Below are 19,825 nucleotides of genomic sequence, written 5' to 3'. Positions count from 1 at the left end.
ATCCTGAGCATGAGAGCACATACAGTATCAAACAGAAACAGAGGCTGTTTGAGCATCAAACATTGTGGGCCGCTGACCAATCATCAACAAAATGATTTCATGTTTTGTCATATACTGTATACAGTGCCTTCGGAAAGTATTCAGACCCCTTGACTTTTTCCACATTTTGTTACGTTACAGCCTTATTCTAAAATGGATTAAATAAATAAAAATCCTCAGCAATCTACACACAATACCCCATAATGACAAAGTGAAAACAGGTTTGTATATAAAAAAAACATAAAAATGTATTAAAAAAACTACAACAGAAATACCTTATTCATATAACTATTCAAACCCTTTGCTATGAGACTCGAAATTGAGCTCAGGTACATCCTGTTTCCATTGATCATGCTTGAAATGTTTCTACAACTTGATTGGAGTCCACCTGTGGTACATTAAATTCATTGGACATGATTTGGAAAGGTCCCACAGTTGAAAGGTACCAAAAAATGTCTGCAGCATTGAAGGTCCCCAAGAACACAGTGGCCTCCATCATTCTTAAATGGAAGAAGTCTGGAACCACCAAGACTCTTCCTAGAGCTTCCAAACTGAGCAATCGGGGGAGAAGGGCATTTGTCAGGGAGGTGACCAAGAACCCGATGGTCACTCTGACAGAGCTCCAGAGTTCGTCTGTGGAGATGGGAGAACCATCCAGAAGGACAACCATCTCTGCAGCACTCCACCAATCAGGCCTTTATGGTAGAGAGGCCAGAAGGAAGCCACTCCTCAGTGAAAGGCACATGACAGCCCACTTGGAGTTTGCCAAAAGGCACCTAAAGACTCTCAGACCATGAGAAACAAGATTCTCTGGTCTGATGAAACCAAGATTTAACTATTTGGCCTGAATACCAAACGTCACGTCTGGAGGAAAACTGGCACCATCCCTACGGTGAAGCATGGTGGTGGCAGCATCATGCTGTGGGGATGTTTTTCAGCGGCAGGGACTGGGAGACTAGTCAGGATCGAGGGAAAGATGAACGGAGCAAAGTACAGAGAGATCCTTGATTAAAACCTGTTCCAGAGCGCTCAGGACCTCAGACTGGGGTGAAGGTTCACCTTCCAACAGGACAACGACCCTAAGCACACAGCCAAGACAACGCAGGAGTGGTATTGTGTGTGGATTGATGAGGGAAAGCTGTCATCAAGGCAAAGGGTGGCTATAAAAAAAATAGTACAGTACAAATATTGACAAACTTTTGACTGGTAATATATATATATATAAGCTTGTGAATAATGATACAATACTTCCATGTGTTATTTCAAAGCGATTGAACACGTTACCTTTGGTCAGGCCCTCTAAGGTCCTATGCGTCTCACTGATCGTTTTCTCCAAGTTCTCTATCAGCCTGAACTGGGCCACAAGCTGTCTCTCTGTCGCCTCTCACTGGCCGCTGTGCAGACTGCAGGTGGAGCAGGTACTGGAGAGCTCATCCAGTTTGTGAGCCAAGTGATCTCATTTGGCCTCTAGGACAGGTAGGTTTGTGGGGAGTGGGACTGGTGGCAGACACCACACTGAACCCATTATAAATTAAGAGTGGCCTTCAATAGGCCTCTGCAAAACCAGCCTTTAGACTAGAAGCAGGAGTCACAGAAGACAGAGGCACAGATTTGAGGCTATCATCAATTATCCTCAAGAAATGGAAGTGATCGTTACAAATGCTACAAATTGTTACTAGTTACATATGCTACAAACGTCAGCACAGTTGGTTACAGCTCCCTCAACAAATACAAAGGTTGGCACTCTTCAAATTGTACCTACCTCTTAGATCAATGAAAACTGTAGAAGGCAGAGTAGGAAGAATAAGGTAAGATCAGGTACACGACGAGCAGATGGACCAGTATTGGTTAGGCACAGTAGGGTTGGTCTCGTCCAGAGAGGAGAAAGCCGCAGTGAGCTGGTTTTCTCCGTTATCTCTTCCAGCTACAGCCTCATGGTCCAGAAATAGGCAAGCGAAGGGCAAGGGTGCCAAGGGTTGGGAAACAGTAGCAGATAACCAAGGCATGCATGGTAGGCCAGACAGACGTCAAGAGCAGGACATAGATGCAGTTCCTCTGATGAAGGAGAGCATGTGCACACAAAAACAATCCAGTATTTGGGCACAGAAGGCTGTGATTCAGCTGTCTGGGTCTTGGCAATTTGTCTCAGTTTGGACCGGTCTTCTATTAAATACTTTTCCAGACTCCTAAATAGCATACCTATTGGTGTTGTAGTCTCTCACTAAACTATCAGATACAATTCCGACATGATACTGTTCCTGTTTCAGATACTCTTTCCAATTTGTTTTGGTGTTTGTTGATTATGCTGTTTTATGTTACCTTGTTTCATTTTGGAATTCAAATATACAGGTTACTGCCAAAATAATGGAAACACAGGGATACAAAGTATATTGCTTCCACACAGGTTCGGTTCCTGAGTTAATTCAGCCATTAACAGCCCATCATGACTAGGGTCATGTAAATGCTGGGCAGGCCATTATTTTGGCTACGACCCCATAGGACTACAACGCCCTCATCCACATGGCATGAGGTCACAGATTGGTTTGATGAGCATGAAAACCATATGCCAGTGGTCAGCAACAGGTGTTCCCCCCCCAAAAATTTTTTTTTAGGAAATCTGTTCAAGTATTCCCACAAATATAAGAGACGTGATCGTTATGAAAGTGTTATTTTCAAATGCAATCTTTTTGCCCTTAGTTGTGGTCAATTTGCAGTGTACAAATAATTGTGTTCCGGACATCCGCTCCAACCCCCCCCAAAAAAATGTATATAAATCAGCCCACAGCTGAATCTAGTTGCCTACCCCTACCATATTCGTCTGTCACCAGAGCTCTACCCAAATGAACACTTACGGGAGATTCTGGAGCAGCGACTGAGACAGCGTTTTCCACAACAGAATACCAAATCACGGAATTTCTCACTGAAGAATGGCACCACATCCCGCCAAGAGTTCCAGACACTTGCAGAATCTATGCCAAGGTGCATTGACGCTGTTCTGGCCCAACACCCTTTTAAGACACCTTGTTGGGGTTTCCTTTATTTTGGCAGTTACCTGTACGCACAAAATTGTTTTATGAGCTGAAACAAGGGAGAGAAAAAATGTATTAGCATTTTATTGCATGACATAAGTATTTGATACATTAGAAAAGCAGAACTTAATATTTGGTACAGAAACCTGTGTTTGCAATTACAGAGATCATACGTTTCCTGTAGGTCTTGACCAGGTTTGCACACACTGCAGCAGGGATTTTGGCCCACTCCTCCATACAGAACTTCTCCAGATCCTTCAGGTTTCGGGGCTGTCGCTGGGCAATACGGACTTTCACCTCTCTCCAAAGATTTTCTATTGGGTTCAGGTATGGAGACTGGCTAGGCCACTCCAGGACCTTGAGATGCTTCTTACGGAGCCACTCCTTAGTTGCCCTGGCTGTGTGTTTCAGGTCGTTGTCATGCTGGAAGACCCAGCCACGACCCATCTTCAATACTCTTACTGAGGGAAGGAGGTTGTTGGCCAAGATCTCGCGATACATGGCCCCATCCATCCTCCCCTCAATACGGTGCAGTCGTCCTGTCCCCTTTGCAGAAAAGCATCCCCAAAGAATGATGTTTCCACCTCCATGCTTCACGGTTGGGATGGTGTTCTTGGGTTGTACTCATCCTTCTTCTTCCTCCAAACACGGCGAGTGGAGTTTAGACCAAATAGCTCTATTTTTGTCTCATCAGACCACATGACCTTGTCCCATTCCTCCTCTGGATCATCCAGATGGTCATTGGCAAACTTCAGACGGGCCTGGACATGCGCTGGCTTGAGCAGGGGGACCTTGCGTGCGCTGCAGGATTTTAATCTATGACGGCGTAATGTGTTACTAATGGTTCTCTTTGAGACTGTGGTCCCAGCTCTCTTCAGGTCATTGACCAGGTCCTGCTGTGTTGTTCTGGGCTGATCCCTCACGATCATTGATGCCCCACGAGGTGAGATCTTGCATGGAGCCCCAGACCGAGGGTGATTGACCGTCATCTTGAACTTCTTCAATTTTCTAATAATTGCCCAACAGTTGTTGCCTTCTCACCAAGCTGCTTACCTATTGTCCTGTAGCCCATCCCAGCCTTGTGCAGGTCTACAATTTTATCCCTGATGTCCTTACACAGCTCTCTGGTCTTGGCCATTGAGGAGAGGTTGGAGTCTGTTTGATTGAGTGTGTGGACAGGTGTCTTTTATACAGGTAACAAGTTCAAACAGGTGCAGTTAATACAGGTAATGAGTGGAGAACAGGAGGGCTTCTTAAAGAAAAACTAACAGGTCTGTGAGAGCCGTAATTCTTACTGGTTGGTAGGTGATCAAATACATGTCATGCAATAAAATGCAAATTAATTACTTAAAAATCATACAATGTGATTTTCTGGATTTTTGTTTTAGATTCCATATCTCACAGTTCAAGTGTACCTATGATAAAAATGACAGACCTCTACATGCTTTGTAAGTAGGAAAACCTGCAAAATCGGCAGTGTATCAAATACTTGTTCTCCCCACTGTGTGTAATATATATATATATATATATATACAAATAAAATAAAGACTTCCAAATGAGCTCTACTGAAATGACAGATGGGCTTCCATCCAACCTTACCCACTAGCTCAGAGTTTGTCAACCTCCGGTCCTGGAGATAGTTAGTGAACACTTATACACAGTTCTAGCACTGGTAAGCTTTCCCCAGAGGGAAAACCATAGCTTACCGGTCCCTGGTACATAAAAAAGGCCAAAAAGTATATCAGAGAGAGTTGTAGTCCATTTATTGGCAGAAGGCTGCTGCGACATGTTGCAGAGACAGTCAATAGACTACATTCATTTCCGCACATTAAAATACACGTCACAAGACTTCAAAGCCAGAGTATGGATGTAAAGCCTGGTGTATTAAAAGGTTAAGACATTAAAAGTAAAAACATGACTATTATACATAATCAAAAGAGACAGCAAGTCAGAACAAGCAAAAAATATACAAGCCATAGTGGGAATGAGAGGTCAGGTTTATCCAGAGAAATTTAAATCTGAAGAAAGGTTCAAACCATTTAAAGGCAGACCACAGAAGCTGTATAGAATAACTAAATGAAGTGGTTATATAATATACATATAATTAAAGCCCTTCCCTCATCCATCATATGCGGAAGCGATCAGAAAAGTTGGGAGACTGGGGCACAGTGAGTGTGACGTTGCTCTTCTTCAGCTCCAGCTGTTTGTAACGTCTGATGGGCTGGGCTTTGTGGACCTAAGGGACGGAGAGAGGACATAAAGACGCTGGTCAAACACTCACGTTACACTAAGGTACAACCAGGGCTTCTGTTCCAACAAACCACCACACCCGATTAAACTATACCAAAGGCCCAAATGAGCAATTCCTTAGTTGTATCAGGTGTGTTGGTGCAGGGCTGGAGCAAACAGATTAGGGTACACAACGTTTTTAAAAAAGGAACATTTTAGACTAGTTCAGGTAGGCTACCCTACCCAGGTGTGTTTGTGCTGGAACAAATGCCTCCACATGTAGAGGGAGAATGGTTTATTCAATAGAGCTGGTTTAAAAACGGTATATGGACAACAAGCCCTTACCAGGCTACAACTTAGCTCTACAGTATTTTAAGCACATGACCAATTTCTGGGGGGCTGGTCTAAGGTTAGTGTAGTTACCTGCTCTTGGCGTAGCCTGGCCATGTCCTCCTCCTCACGTTCCTCCTGCTCCCGGCGCTGTTCCTCCTCCAAGCGAGCCCTCAGTGCCTCCTTCTCACTCACCGCCCGGTCAAACTCCAGCCGCTCCTTGGCGCGGCGCTCTGTGGACAGCTGGAAGCCCTCTGGAACTACGGAATTATTTATGTCTTCTAAAGAGAGGCAAGTAAAAAAAGAGGGAGGTGATAAAGGGTTTGGGTGGTGGTGTTTAAAAAAAAAGGTGGGGGGTGGTAAAGGAAAGGCAGAAAAAGGTTAGGAGCGCAGAAGTCAAGCTCAGCGTTACCCAAACAAAGCCCATGTAAAGGAGTAGGCAACTTTGATCCAGCATTTAGAGACTTTTCTAAGAAAAACCAGACTGGCATTTGAAGTTGAGGGAAATAAATAGGTTAGAGATGAGTCGCACTACATCTTTCCCTTCGAGATAGGTAATGATCCAAGAGGACTGCTCAGGGTGACAAAATTGGGGGAACCCCTTAGATAAAGGGTGGGAGGAGAAGTTTTGTGAGTTAAATAAAGAGATCCAACAGGTTTCCAGGACCAGGGTTGTCTATGGCCACCACAGTGCAGAAAGAGGTGAGTGAGGCTGGTGTGGTCATACTTACCCAGGACAGAGCGGTTCGCTTTCTTGGGGATGAACGGCTCTTTGTGAATGACCGTGTTTGGTCGAGCTTTGAAGGTGGCTGCCTCCGCCTGGTGCTTCTGTTCCTCCTTCACCTGGAGAGAACAAAACAGAGGGGCTTGGGCAGGAATAGTGCTGTGGCGGTCATGAAATTCCTGTCAAATTGCAGCAATGAGACAAGATCGTAATTGGATATCACGAAATTGGGGAGAAAAATAAGGTAAACAAATATATGTAGTGGATATAAGAAGTCTACACACCCCTGTTAAAATGCCAGGTTTTTGTGTTGTAAAAGTATAAGACAAAGATAAATAATGTTAGAACTTTTTCCACTGTTAATGTGACCTAATGTGAACAATTAAATTAAAAAAAAAAAAACTGAAATCTGAGGGGGGAAAATGAAAAATAAAAACCTTAACCTGGTTGCATAAGTGTGCACACCCGCTTATAACTGTGTTCAGAATTAACCAATCACATTCAAACTCATGTTAAATAGAAGTCATTAGACACCTGCCATCATTTAAAGTGACACTGATTAATCACAAATTAAGTTCAGCTGTTCTAGTAGGATTCCTGACTTTTTCTTAGTTGCATCTCAGAGCAAAAGCCATGGTCCGCAGAGAGCTTCCAAAGTATCAGAGCGATCATTGTTGAAAGATAGTCAGGAGAAGGGTACAAAATAATTTCCAAAGCATTACATATACCATAGAACACAGTGAAGACAGTCATCATCAAGTGGAGAAAATATGGCACAACAGAGACATTACCAAGAACTGGACGTCCCTCCAAAATGTATGAAAAGACGAGAACTGGTCAGGGAGGCTTCCAAGAGGCCTACAACAACATTAAAAGGAACTGCAGGAATTTCTGGCAAGTACTGGCTGTGTGCTACATGTGACAATCTCCCGTATTCTTCATATGAATGGGCTATGGGATAGGGTGGCAAGACGGAAGCCTTTTCTTACAAAGAAAAACATCCAAACCCAGCTGAAGTTCGCCAAAAAAAAAACAAAAAAAAAAAAACATGGGAAAATGTGTTATGGTCTGATGAAAACAAGGTTGAACTTTTTGGCCATAATTCCAAAAGGTATGTTTGGCACTGCACATCACCCAAAGAACACCATACCCACAGTGAAGCATGGTGGTGGCAGCATCATGCTTTGGGGCCGTTTTTCCTTCAGCTGGAACCAGGGCCTTAGTCAGGGTGGAGGGAATTATGAACAGTTCCAAATACCAGGCAATTTGGGCAAAAAACCGTCAGGCATCTGTTAGAAAGCTGAAGTTCACCTTTCAGCGCGACAACGACCCAAAGCACACATCCAAATCCACAAAAGCATGGCTTCACCAGAAGAAGATTAATGTTTTGGAATGGCCCAGCCAGAGCCCAGACCTGAATCCAATTGAACATCTCTGGGGTGATCTGAAGAGGGCTGTGCACAGGAGATGTCCTCGCAATCTGACAGATTTTGAGTGCTTTTGCAAAGAAGAGTGGCCAAATATTGCCACGTCTATTAGCATGGCACATCTTGACTCCTACCCAAAAAGACTGAGTGCTGTAATAAAATCAAAAGGTGCTTCAACAAAGTATTAGTTTAAGGGTGTGCACACTTATGCAACCAGGTTATTGTGAGTTTTATTGTTTATTGTTTTCCACTCAGTTTCAACCTGTTGAACTTTTCTTGAAATTGATCAATCACAGTGAGGCGAGTTTTAAAAGCACACCGTTTTGATAAGTGTTTGATGTCATTTTAAATTGCATTGACGTTAGTGGTTAGAGGGACAATAGAGCCCAGAGTACCAGGCCATTAGCGACCTGATGATCGTTAGCCAGTTGGGTACTACTAATGCATGCACAGAGCGCATAAGAGATGATTCGAATTTTACTGCGGTCATGACTCATGATTGCTGGTGTGGCAGTAATATCATCATTGCAACAGCCCTAGGCAGGAAATAGGATTTTGCAAATAGTTTATGCACGTACACAAAAAACTGATTGTGCCTGACATACAGTACTATGGTGCCAGTCAGAAATAAGAACTAGTTATTCTATTGATACGGTCAGAGTATGAAAGCAACTGCATGAGCTTTGCCACATCTTCAGTTTGACAGCAGAGCAGGAATTCAATAAAGCCAGTCAGTACCACTCTGGAGTTGTCAAGGGACCCCGCCTTGGCCTTACCATTTGCTCCCAGCGGTCGTTCTTGACAGCTCCCCGCTTGTCGATGAGCAGCTTGAAGGGCTCAGGCTTGGTGGGCTCAGCCACCTTCTTCTCTGGCAGGACCACCTCATGGAAGTCCGGCAGTGGCTGGGCCTTGAACTTTGGCACCTGAGAGGTTCAGAATTTGACATCTGGTTACGATAACATTTTCTAGCTAAACAACTTGCAGCCAAAGGCATTAATTCATTATCCCAAAAAGTGGCACTATTCATCAGGTTAACCCTATCAATAGAATTTGAGGCAAACGCTACCAGAGGAGAAAAACTGAACGTTTTAAGGCAGTACCTCTTCATGTCTCAGCTCCTCCAGCCTCTTCTCTTTCAGCACCCTCCTCTCACACTCCCTCTCTTCAAAGGAGAAGGGGCACACCTCCATGTGGGTCTTGTCCTGGAGCTTAGGCTGGAAGGGCAGGCCAAAGTGGGGTGCAGCGTGGGCCTTGAGCGGGGCCGGGGGTTTCACCTCCTCCACCTTTCTGTCTATGCGCACCCTCTTCTTCAAGGCCCACGCAGGGGACTCTGGAACAGTGGGACACAGCACCTTCTTCTCCGGAACACCCTGTGAACCAACAGGTGTGGGTAGACAATTAACAAGCGCACCATCACATATATACCATCATGGTATTATACCAGCGCTAGAATGTTTTTGAAGTTAAAACTGAGCATGCCAAACAAAGGAGAACAGAAAGAGTAGTATTTGGCATGACAATTCCATTAGGAGCAGACTGCTAACAGACTGTCACCTAGGCTACATGTACCGGTACTACCAATCCAGCGCAAAAATCCATGACAATCTAGTAAAAACTAGAGTTGGCCGTGTAGCACTCACCACCACCTCCTCCAGGATCCTGACCGGCAGCGGGCGGGAGTGGAAGATGTGCTGCTCCTCGGGCTCCTCCGGCTTCTTGCTGGCATTTCGATCCGCCAGCCTCTTGTCCATGTGCAAATTGAAGCCCTCAGGCCGCGTGGGCTCCTTCACAGTGGGCTTCTTGGGGTTCAGCGCACCCTCTAGGATCTTCCGGTTCAGCTCCAGGGCCTTGAACTTAAACCTGGAAGATACCACAGGACAGGGGTGGATAATGAAGGTAGCAAATAGAATAAGTGAAGACAATTCCCTATTCAAATTTAAACAAAATCATACATGTTCGACAACGTATTTCTATCTGAACGTTCTGTCCTCCTTAAGAGGGCTCAGAGTCGTTGGACCATGAATGGACTGGAGTACCAGTAAACGTGTCGGCTTCATTCTAGATTCGTAGAATACACGCTAGTAGACGTAACCCACCAAGTCTAATAACTACTATTTATAGGCTACACCGCATGACTGCAAAAGGACAGAGGGTGTGAGTGAAAAAGCCCTGTGTGTGGACTCACTGTTGGAGTTTCTGGAGCTCCTCGGCCTCCAGCTCAGCGCAGCTCTTGACCGCTGTGGGACGGCTCCTCTGCCGGGTCATCAGCTGAGGGGTGTGAGGGTGGGTGATCTTCAGCTGCTCACTCTTCACAGGCGACGGGCCTGAAGGAGAGAATATCATTGTAATTTGCTGTCATTTTTACTTCCCCCACATGCATACAGTAAGCACACCCCAGAGCGTGGGACTGTATAACAATGCCAAAGACTGGATGGATTAGAGCTAATACACACACCCCTTTCCTGGCTCTGTCGACTGCGAAGGTGGTAGCGGGTCGGAGTCTGTCTGTGGAACTGCTCAATCTGCTGGGCCATGGGCACGTAGGGGGCAGTGTCCTCCATCTTCCTCTTGCTGCCAGTAGACAGGTTAAAGGGCTTGGGCACAGTAGTTCCATTTGGCGCCTTGGCCTGACAAAGAAATAATTCAGGAGATGAATTCAAGGGGAAACAAATATGTCTGGGTGAATCGACAACTTAGGGAAGTGGAAAATCATATATTTGGGTTCTGTGAACTATCCCTGAAACTGCTATAGCAGCTGATGTGGCCAAACATAAAGCTACTACTTACAGGGGAGGACGGGTGCTTGCGGAGCTGAGCGGTGAAGTCCATCTCCCTGTGCGGTGGCGAAGTGCCCACCTTCACACGCCCATCTGTGCTGAAGTTGAACTCTTTGGGTACGGTGGTGGCCAGAGCCAGCTTCTTAGGGGGATGACCTGAGTGACGACATGATGAAAATGTATGCACTCACTAACTGTAAGTCGCTCTGGATAAGAGAGTCTGCTAAATGACGAAAATGTAAGATAAAATCCTGCTTAATGCAGACAGATTTGCAAAGCTTCACTTGTAGGAAGGAGTACTCACTGCCTGCCATGGCAGCCCTGTAACTGGCCTCGTTCCTCTTCCGCTGGTCAGCCACTTCCTTCTGAAGAGTCTTGATGCGCTCCATCTCCTGCTGCTCAGAGCTCTTATGCCTGGGGTTGACATACACACTTCATAACACAATCTAGGGATATTAACCTTCAAATGCAGTGTTCTACAATCCTGGTCCTTGAGAACCACTGTGGTTTGCAAGCTTTTGTCCTAGCCCAGTGTAAACACTTGATTAGTTGAATAAGGCGAGTTACTGCTAGGGTATTAACGCTGAGGGATGGGGCTGGGAAACGTTACCAGTCAAATTCCTTAACGTATCCATGGATTAAAAGACTGACCGTCTTGTCGGCACCAATATCAGGTCACTCATGCCTACTTGACTAATTAAAACCCATGAGTGATAGCAGTATGACTTACTGTTTGGTGCTGGGGGCTGGTGCAACGGGCCGGGCCTGCGTGGCTGCTCTGGGATTGAGTCGCACGGTGGTGCAGACAGTGCCGCTAGTGCGGGCTCTAACACTGCGTCTTGGGGTTAGAGATGAGGAGCTCCTGGAAAACAGACAAACCGAGACAGTCTGGTTACTTTTGTCCACAAGAGGTGGAGAGCGTAGCATGTGAAATAGTAATACAGTGGCACATTCACCAGTGACCAACACCCAATGTCATATTTCAAACCCAATAGTGAACAGTTTGGACCATGCTAAACAAGCCCCCTCAAAATACATTTCCACCGTGGTGAAAGGGGGAAGACAAGACACTCCAGTTGTTTAACTTCGAAGTGGACAAAAGGTTTTTCCAGCAGTTGGGTTTGAGCTGGCTAGATTTAATAATCCCAGGCACACAGTTGCTCATCATAACCATGGAACACAGGTGGCAGAGGGAAGGATTGTGCAAATATATAAGTTTACTGACCTTCTCTGCTTCTTGACAGTTGGTGCGGCTTGAGGGGCGGTGTGCCGTCCTTCCTCATTGCTGGCTGCCTCTTTGCGCTTTGACACCCTTCAGTGGAGAAACAAGTGTTATATTAACACTTAAAAGCATAGTTGCTTGGTCTAATGCTGACCAGTTAGGTCAAATACAACAGGAACTTAATTTACTCCTGGACTGGTCTGCAGCTAAACAGGTCGATGCTTTTATGGAAGAAACAAACATTACTTTAGCATTATAACCTTCTGTCGTTGTATCTTTCCTTTCCCATTGAACTAGACTAATAAAATAAATATTCCAAACACCCATGAATGCAGCAGGATGGCTGCAACTGGGTTCATCAAAAAGACGACAAGGCACATTCTCCACATTCCTTAGACACCCAATGTAGAGCCTTAGAACTCTCAAGATGTCAGCCGAGCTGAGTGTTCTAGAAGCAACATACCTGCGTGGTTGGGCAGGGGGTCCCTTCTTTTTTGGCAGGGCAACTACCGGAGCTGGCTTATTTCCCCAGGAGGTGACAATGTTGGGGAGGGCAGCTGAGGACATGCTCAGGGCATCTGCTGTGGTGGGTCCTGAGGAAGTGCTTGGGGCCTCTACTGTGGAAACATGAATAGATATCATATTACACACAGGTCAGTCCAACTTTTGAATGTAAGTGTGAAATCACCCTGGATAATCATAAAACTGTCCAAAGTACCAACCTGAGTTAGAATTGTCTTTCACCCTGGGAGATACAATCACCCTGGGCAAGTGTGTTTTAGGGGTCATTCCAAATGATATATTGTTTCTGTTTGGGGTGGCAAGGTGGCCAAACATTCCCTCATCCTGGCCAGCACATTGGTCTGCAGAAAGTCACATGATTCAAGAATAAAGTGTAAATTCAACAACTTTACAAGTTACAGTAGGTGCTAAAGCATTTAGCCAGACACCTATTGGAGCACGCTAACAAATATTTCGAAATGCATACATTAATATTGGGAAGATCCCTTCTTACATAGCCAATGGGAACTGTATTGAGTGCGTTGGACAATAGTAAAGTCGTTGCCTTACAAACATCCCCTTAAGATCTGATTTCCTCCGAAATATTGTATAATATCGTGCATAAGCTTGCGAACATTTCTTACCAAACCAAATGTCTGCGTTGTCCTCCGTATCCAATGTTTTGAAATCAATTACATGTGACGGTGCATCGAATTCGTAGTGACTAGCCGAGTCACTCTGCGCCATCTCACCGTCCATTTCAGCAGCTGTGTGTAGTTAGTATCCTCCTAACAAGCAGATTGATGCAAATTGTTCAGATGGGAATTAGTTTGAAAACGTATCAGTGGCTAAATTAGCGAGCAAACCGTTAATCTTTTCCCCCCATGAACACATTCAACTGCGTAGCGACAAGACATAACAAGCACAAGACAGAGCCATATAAAAAATAAACTAGCGTACAGTAGTAGCTAACGTCGTGAGCTGGCCAGCTAACGAGGTACTAGCTAGATACTGTACTGTTGATCAAAGTTCTCTGGGTAAATGATAAGATACAAAAGAGTTAACATGTTCATAAAAATACACTACATTATAACGTACCTTTTAAACGTGTATCTTATAAACACAACCAATCCGTAGTTGAAATCCCGTGAGCCGTCAGTTAGTTGCAGTGCTAAGAGCACAAAATTAGGTTTTGCGTTACCGTTTAAATTTCCTCCCCATTTGAACCAGCCAATCAACAGCCTCTCCCAGAGCAATTGGTTTTCCATTGGCTCAACGAGTCTAGATGACGGCATACTGAAATTATATTTCCTGTCTACGTTTTCATTTAGCGAATTTTTTCCTAATTTAGCAGACGCTCTTATCCAGAGTCAACTAAGGTAGCTAGGTAAGAAACCCACATATAAATCATTCCATTGGTCCTCAAGTGAAATCACCGCCTTAGACCACTGCGCCACACACAGCATACCTTGTAGGCCTAATCTTTATAAATTGTTAAATAAAGTAACTATTTTTTGCATGTTAGGCCTACTTATTTAGGCCTATGTTATGGCCTAACTTTAACAAATTATATGGATACAAAGGCGAAATAGACTTGGGTCTTTAATCAACACTCAGTGCAAATAATATTTTTCAGATGTAAAGAAAAATATGTTACAATAATGCATTCATTTATCATAATCAACAATAAGCAATAATAGTACAAATACATTTGATAAAAACATATGTTATGTAGGCACAACACTGTTGTCTGCATGCAGGACATTTCAAGCTTTTGTTCAATAAAGAAAGGCAATAAAACTGGGATGGGTGGGGTTGGAGTGAATACGCCTTCCTCCGGAAGGGGCTACATTTTCTGGATCATGACCTGAAATTTACCTGTGTAGAAATAAACAATATGTCAGAAGGATAAAAGTACTGTTTATCCCAATATCATTTTGCTCTTCACATACCAACATCACACACAAAGTACTGTTTTGGTCTGGGCTGGCTGATGTTTTTGGTTGGTTGTATTAGACTGTTGAGTAATGGTTGGGGCATGGTTATGCTTGAGAATCATTATATCTCTGGATACCTGTAATAAGTCTGACTTTCATTAAACTGTTTACAACCCTGGATAGATAGTGTGTTTATGGAAGAATGTGTGGTTAGATGTTTAATAGGTTTCCCAATTCACAAGCTCTCCCAAAGAGAAAAGTATTCCTTACAGGCAGGCATAACGGACACCTCTGCAGTGACAATACTCTTCACTCCCAGGTTGGAAAGCCCTCCTCTAACCAGGCCACACGTGAACGCCAAATACTGCAATGACAGGGGCAGGGAGAACCATTCATGTGGTGAAATTTGTAAAGGTATAAATAGTGCTTGACAAGTGAGTTTTTCCCCCCATTACGCTTCCTCACCTTTGGGGCATGCTCCAAATACTGTTTACCAGCAGAGAGCTGAGTGAGTAACCGGAACTTGTTATCCTGCAGAACATAAATACCCTGAAAAACAATCCACAGAAATCAACACTACATGAAAAATTACAGTATATTCAGTGAAAACATTTGACTGCATAATATTTCCATGAGAGGTGGTGATTGAAGGGCAATTGGAAAATTGAGCCTTACTTGGTGATTTGTTCTTAGGTTGTCAATTTGCTTTTTGAACACACTGGTCCAGAAGTCTTTGCAGATGAATTTCATGACATCAAGCTCATCTTTAAACCGTGCTGTGTCTTTGGTGAACCTAAAGAAAAATTGTATGTTCACCATGATGTTGTTCCCAGGGCCGGCTCCAGGCAGAAGCAGTCGCTTAGGGCCCCAGGCTGCTAAGGGACACCCAACCCAGGGCCCCAGGCCAGCTATCTAAACTTGTAGTAATCATGACCAAATACCGACCGGTCATGCAGGGCACGTGCCCAGGAGCCCTGACCTTCAGGGGGCCCCACTTAGTCACTCTCACTCAGATATCATTAACATGGCATAAGTCATGGCAAAACATGTAGAATTGCAGGAAATTATCTTAAACTGAAAAAAAAATATCCACCCCATGGCTAAATGGGTAGAATTGCAGGAAGGTGGCTGTAAAACTACAAATGTTTTTTCACTGCCCCATGGTAAAATGAGTAGAATTGCATGAGATGTGTTATAAAATTGCTAACATTTCTCTCCACCCCATGGCAAAATATGTAGAATTGCAGGAAATTCACCTTAAAACATAAATGTATTCACAGCTGTCAAAAGGGGGGGGGGGTCTGGGTCACAATCATATCTAACTTGGGGCCCCAAAAGGGTAGAGCCGGCCCTGATTGTGCCATTATCATTGACAGATCAGGTTGGAAAATATCACCCTTGGAGATAATGTGTTTGGTGATGTCAGTGTTTATTATAATAATTGGAGGTGGTCACAGTGGTAAACAACAACATTAATTATCTGATTAGTATTAATCAATAAACAAATCAAACATAGCGCTTGAACAAACCTTTCTATTAGTCCCAGACCCACCCTGAATCCCATATTTTCCAGTTTGGTAATGCATCTCCCATTTTCCTAAAGGATATGAGGATAAAACAACATAATTAGTTATTATACACACACATTCCATATGTTCCAATACCATTAAAAATAAATCAGATCTCACCATTTCCCCATGTTCAGTTGACTTGTAAATATACTGTATCACCTCATTGTGTAAAAACTGAAAAAGGGCTTCGTCTGCCATCCTTGGTTATTCCTAAACCTATCAAACACCTCTGGCTAGTAACTATGACGCCACCCTAAATGCTATCAGTATTCATATATAAATATATATATATATATTCGTCTTTGAATTGAGGGATGTGTGTTTCTCCTGTTCCTCAATAATGTAGAGCAAAGAACACAACCTAATCGAAATTGCTAAATTTCCAAGGTCTATGAACCCGCGAGCATTTAAGCCAACATATATTTATTTCTAAATTAGCATTATTAAATATCTCAATTGAGATGTGCGACCCAAAGATTTAACGATGAGACATTAAAATAAACATCTGACAGAGGTCCTTCTTTCGCACCAGCAAACAGTCGGCCAAAAGAATGCCTGAATAGGGAGCGAAAAATACAAATAAATAATGATGAAAATCTGATTATTACATTCCTTATTATTTAATAGTTGATACGTTTGAAAAATGTCAGGGGGCTGTACGTGTTAATTAGACAATTAGGCATGAGAAACATTGTGGCAATGTGAGCAACAATGTTGCAAAGACGTTATGGGCTACGTCCATAGAGATAGATAGAGGACTTATCTTTGTATCTGTGCCACTGTAGTGTCTGTGACAGCGTCAAATCAAATCGCATTGGTCACATGTGCCGAATACAACATGTGTAGACTTGACCACGAAATGCTTACTTACGAGCCCATTCCCAACAATGCAGAGTTAAAAAGAAAAAAAATATTTGCCCAAAAAATATATACAAAAATAAGGAAATAGTAACACAATAAAATAACAATAAGGAGGCTATATACAAGGAGTACCAGTACCGAGTCAGGGGTATGAGGTAGTTGAGGAACTACAGTATGTACATGTAGGTAGGGGTAAAAGTGACTAGGCAATCAGGATAGATAATAAACAGAGTAGCAGCAGCGTAGGTGAAGAGTGTGAAAGTGTGTCCGCATGTGAGTGTGTGTGTGTGTGGAGTCAATATGCATGTGTTTTGTGTGTGTGAGCGTATGTGGTGTGTGTGTTGGAGTGTCGGTGTAGTATTTATGAGTGTGTGGGTAGAGTCTAGTGAGTGTGCATAGAGTCAGTGCAAAAAATAAAAATAATAATAATAAAGAGGGTCAATGTAAATAGTCCGGGTAGCCATTTGATTAACTGTTCAGCAGTCTTATGGCTTGGCGGTAGAAGCTGTTCAGGAGCCTTTTGGTCCCATACTTGGCACTCCGGTACCGTTTGCCGTGCGGTAGCAGAGAGAACAGTCTATGACTTGGGTGGCTGGAGTCTTTGACAATTTTTAGGGCCTTCCTCTGACACCGCCTGGTATAGAGGTCTTGGATGGCAGGGAGTTCGAGCAGTTGCCATACCAAGCGGTGATGCAGCCTGTTAAGATGCACTCAGTGGTGCAGCTGTATAACTTTTTGAGGATCTGAGGGCCCATGCAGAATCTTTTCAGCCTCCTGAGGGGGAAGAGGCGTTGTCGTGCCCTCTTCACGACTGTGTTGGTGTGTTTTGACCATGATAGGTCCTTAGTGATGTGGACACCGAGGAACTTGAAGCTCTCAACCCGCTCCACTACAGCCGCTTCAATGTGAATGGGGGCATGTTCGGCCATTGAGGCCATCTCCATTTTGAAGTAGTCACTTTTCTTCTTCACAATTAGCGGATCCCTCCTGATGACCCGGTTGGACATGACTCCAACAGGGTCACCAGGAGGAATCAGCCAATGAAGTTGGAAGTCCCACCCAGTTGACTACATTAGAATGGGGGAAGCAGAGGAGAACGACAGCCCTCTGAAGGCCGAGCGCGCTACTGCAGGCATTGTTTACAGAAAACAAGATCCCTGTTATAGTGAATGGGGAAATGGCAATTTTCGTGGTCAATATTCATGGACATAAAAACGATTTTTTAACACAAGTATGGTACCAATATTTGCTTCTATTTCACCAGATTTACAGTACCAGTCAAAAGTTTGGACACACCTACTCATTCCAGAGTTTTTCTTTATTTATACTATTTTCTACATTGTAGAATAATAGTGAAGACATCAAAACTATGAAATAACACATATGGAATCATGTAGTAAACAAAAAAGTGTTAAACAAATCAAAATATATTTTAGATTCTTCAAATAGCCACCCTTTGCCTTGATGACAGCTTTGCACACTCTTGGCATTCTCTCAACCAGCTTCACCTGGAATGCTTTTCCAACAGTCTTGAAGGAGTTCCCACATATGCTGAGCACTTGTTGGCTGCTTTTCCTTCACTCTGCTGTCCGACTCATCCCAAACCATCTCAATTGGGTTGAGGTTGGGGGATTGTGGAGGCCAGGTCATCTGATGCAGCACTCCATCACTCTCCTTCTTGGTAAAATAGCCCTTACAAAGCCTGGAGGTGTGTTGGGTCATTGTCCTGTTGAAAAACAAATGATAGTCCCATTAAGCCCAAAACAGATGGGATGGCGTATCACTGCAGAATGTTGTGGTAGCCATGCTGGTTAAGTGTGCCTGAATTCAAAATAAATCACTGACAGTGTCACCAGCAAAGCACCCCCACACAATCACACCACCTCCTCCATGCTTTACAGTGGGAAATACACATGTGGAGTTCACCTACACTGCGCCTCACAAAGCCACAGCAGTTGGAACGAAAAATCTCCAATTTGGACTCCAGACCAAAATACAAATTTCCACCGGTCTAATGTCCATTGCTCGTGTTTCTTGGCCCAAGCAAGTCTCTTCTTCTTATCGGTGTCCTTTAGTAGTGGTTTCTTTTCAGCAATTCGACCATGAAGGCCTGATTCACACAGTCTCCTCTGAACAGTTGATGTTGAGATGTGTCTGTTACTTGAACTCTGTGAAGCATTTATTTGGGCTGCAATTTCTGAGGTTGTTAAATATAATGAACTTATCCTCTGCAGCAGAGGTAACTCTGGGTCTTCCATTCCTGTGGCGGTCCTCATGAGAGCCAGTTTCATCATAGCGCTTGATGGTTTTTGCGACTACACTTGAAGAAACGTTCAAAGTTCTTGAAATTGTCCGTATTGACTGACCTTCATGTCTTAATGTCACGGACGTTGAAGGACGGGTCAGACCAAGGCGCAGCGTGAAATGCCCCCATGTTTATTAAACCGAATAAACATACAAAACAACAGGAAACGTGACGTCGGAAGGCTATACACACCCAAGCCAAACTCACCGAGCACAAAACAAGATCCCACAACACAGGCAGGAAAACTGGCTGCCTAAGTATGATCCCCAATCAGAGACAACGAGCGACAGCTGCCTTTGATTGGGAACCACACCCGGCCAAACATAGAAATACAAACATAGAATCAACACACACATGATAATCACACCCTGACCAAACTAACTAGAGTTCTATAGGTCAGGGCGAAAGTAATGATGGACTGTTGTTTCTCTTTGCTTATTTGAGCTGTTCTTGCCATAATATGGACTTGGTTTCTACCAGATAGATCTTCTGTATACCCCCCTACCTTGTCACAACACAACTTTTTGGCTCAAACGCATTAAGAAGGAGAGAAATTCCACAAATTAACTTTTAAGAAGGCACACCTGTTCTTTTATTTATTTTTTTGTAAAAAAAAATTGTGGGGCTAGATCAGCTTTAATATTGCAGATAGATTGTAACTTCCATCAATGTAATTGTCTGCATCACTTCCAATCCCCCATATGTTTTTTTCTTTCTTGCAAATATATAATTTATATATATAGCTAGCTTTTTCAAACAGAAATTTGCATCCTGTAGCACTAACTCCAAAAAGTTTTGGGACACTGTAAAGTCCATGGAGAATAAGAGCACCTCCTCCTAGCTGCTAGGCTAGGAAACACTGTCACCACCGAT

At 43.7% G+C, this 19,825-nt stretch overlaps 2 protein-coding genes across 3 annotated transcripts; both read right to left on the bottom strand.

Annotated features, from left to right (window-relative positions):
* Positions 1 to 4,810: 4,810 nt before the first annotated feature.
* Positions 4,811 to 13,465, bottom strand: LOC311147700 (targeting protein for Xklp2-A-like). The gene is made up of 16 exons (XM_084184454.1): positions 13,377 to 13,465; positions 12,923 to 13,066; positions 12,500 to 12,640; positions 12,241 to 12,394; positions 11,781 to 11,867; positions 11,286 to 11,417; positions 10,860 to 10,969; positions 10,566 to 10,711; positions 10,234 to 10,405; positions 9,964 to 10,102; positions 9,419 to 9,638; positions 8,879 to 9,148; positions 8,555 to 8,701; positions 6,359 to 6,470; positions 5,721 to 5,908; positions 4,811 to 5,304 (listed from the first exon to the last, which is right to left on the bottom strand). Exons 2-16 carry the CDS (start codon positions 13,035 to 13,037, stop codon positions 5,194 to 5,196), a joined length of 2,244 nt encoding a protein of 747 aa, XP_084040580.1. The 5' UTR covers positions 13,038 to 13,066; positions 13,377 to 13,465; the 3' UTR covers positions 4,811 to 5,193.
* A 397-nt stretch (positions 13,466 to 13,862) lies between these two features.
* On the bottom strand, positions 13,863 to 16,298 carry trappc6b (trafficking protein particle complex subunit 6B). 2 transcript variants are annotated; one of them, XM_084184086.1, is made up of 6 exons: positions 15,904 to 16,298; positions 15,745 to 15,812; positions 14,891 to 15,008; positions 14,681 to 14,764; positions 14,486 to 14,579; positions 13,863 to 14,156 (listed from the first exon to the last, which is right to left on the bottom strand). In XM_084184086.1, exons 1-6 carry the CDS (start codon positions 15,982 to 15,984, stop codon positions 14,125 to 14,127), a joined length of 477 nt encoding a protein of 158 aa, XP_084040212.1. In that variant the 5' UTR covers positions 15,985 to 16,298; the 3' UTR covers positions 13,863 to 14,124. The 2 variants fall into 2 exon arrangements, with proteins under 2 accessions (XP_084040212.1, XP_084040213.1); XM_084184087.1 differs by having other exon boundaries at positions 13,881 to 14,156; positions 14,681 to 14,746.
* Between the last annotated feature and the right edge of the window lie 3,527 nt (positions 16,299 to 19,825).

The sequence above is a fragment of the Coregonus lavaretus genome (genome assembly GCF_964263955.1).
Source record: "Coregonus lavaretus genome assembly, chromosome: 20".
Lineage (NCBI taxonomy): Eukaryota > Metazoa > Chordata > Actinopteri > Salmoniformes > Salmonidae > Coregonus > Coregonus lavaretus.
Note: the sequence above shows the minus strand (reverse complement) of the source record. Positions and strands in the feature narration are given on the sequence as shown.

What these genes read in the sequence shown, in the direction of transcription:
- trappc6b (XM_084184086.1), bottom strand. Translation starts at nt 15,984, where the DNA reads ATGGCAGACGAAGCCCTTTTTCAGTTTTTACACAATGAGGTGATACAG. An exon ending in GGTCTGGGACTAATAGAAAG is followed by an intron (nt 15,009 to 15,744) that starts GTTTGTTCAAGC and finishes ATTTTTCTTTAG; the next exon opens with GTTCACCAAAGACACAGCAC. An exon ending in GGTGTCCGTTATGCCTGCCT is followed by an intron (nt 14,157 to 14,485) that starts GTAAGGAATACT and finishes ATTTCTACACAG; the next exon opens with GTAAATTTCAGGTCATGATC.
- LOC311147700 (XM_084184454.1), bottom strand. Translation starts at nt 13,037, where the DNA reads ATGGACGGTGAGATGGCGCAGAGTGACTCGGCTAGTCACTACGAATTC. An exon ending in CAGGGCTGCCATGGCAGGCA is followed by an intron (nt 10,712 to 10,859) that starts GTGAGTACTCCT and finishes GTCGTCACTCAG; the next exon opens with GTCATCCCCCTAAGAAGCTG. An exon ending in CCAGGCTACGCCAAGAGCAG is followed by an intron (nt 5,305 to 5,720) that starts GTAACTACACTA and finishes TCCGTCCCTTAG; the next exon opens with GTCCACAAAGCCCAGCCCAT.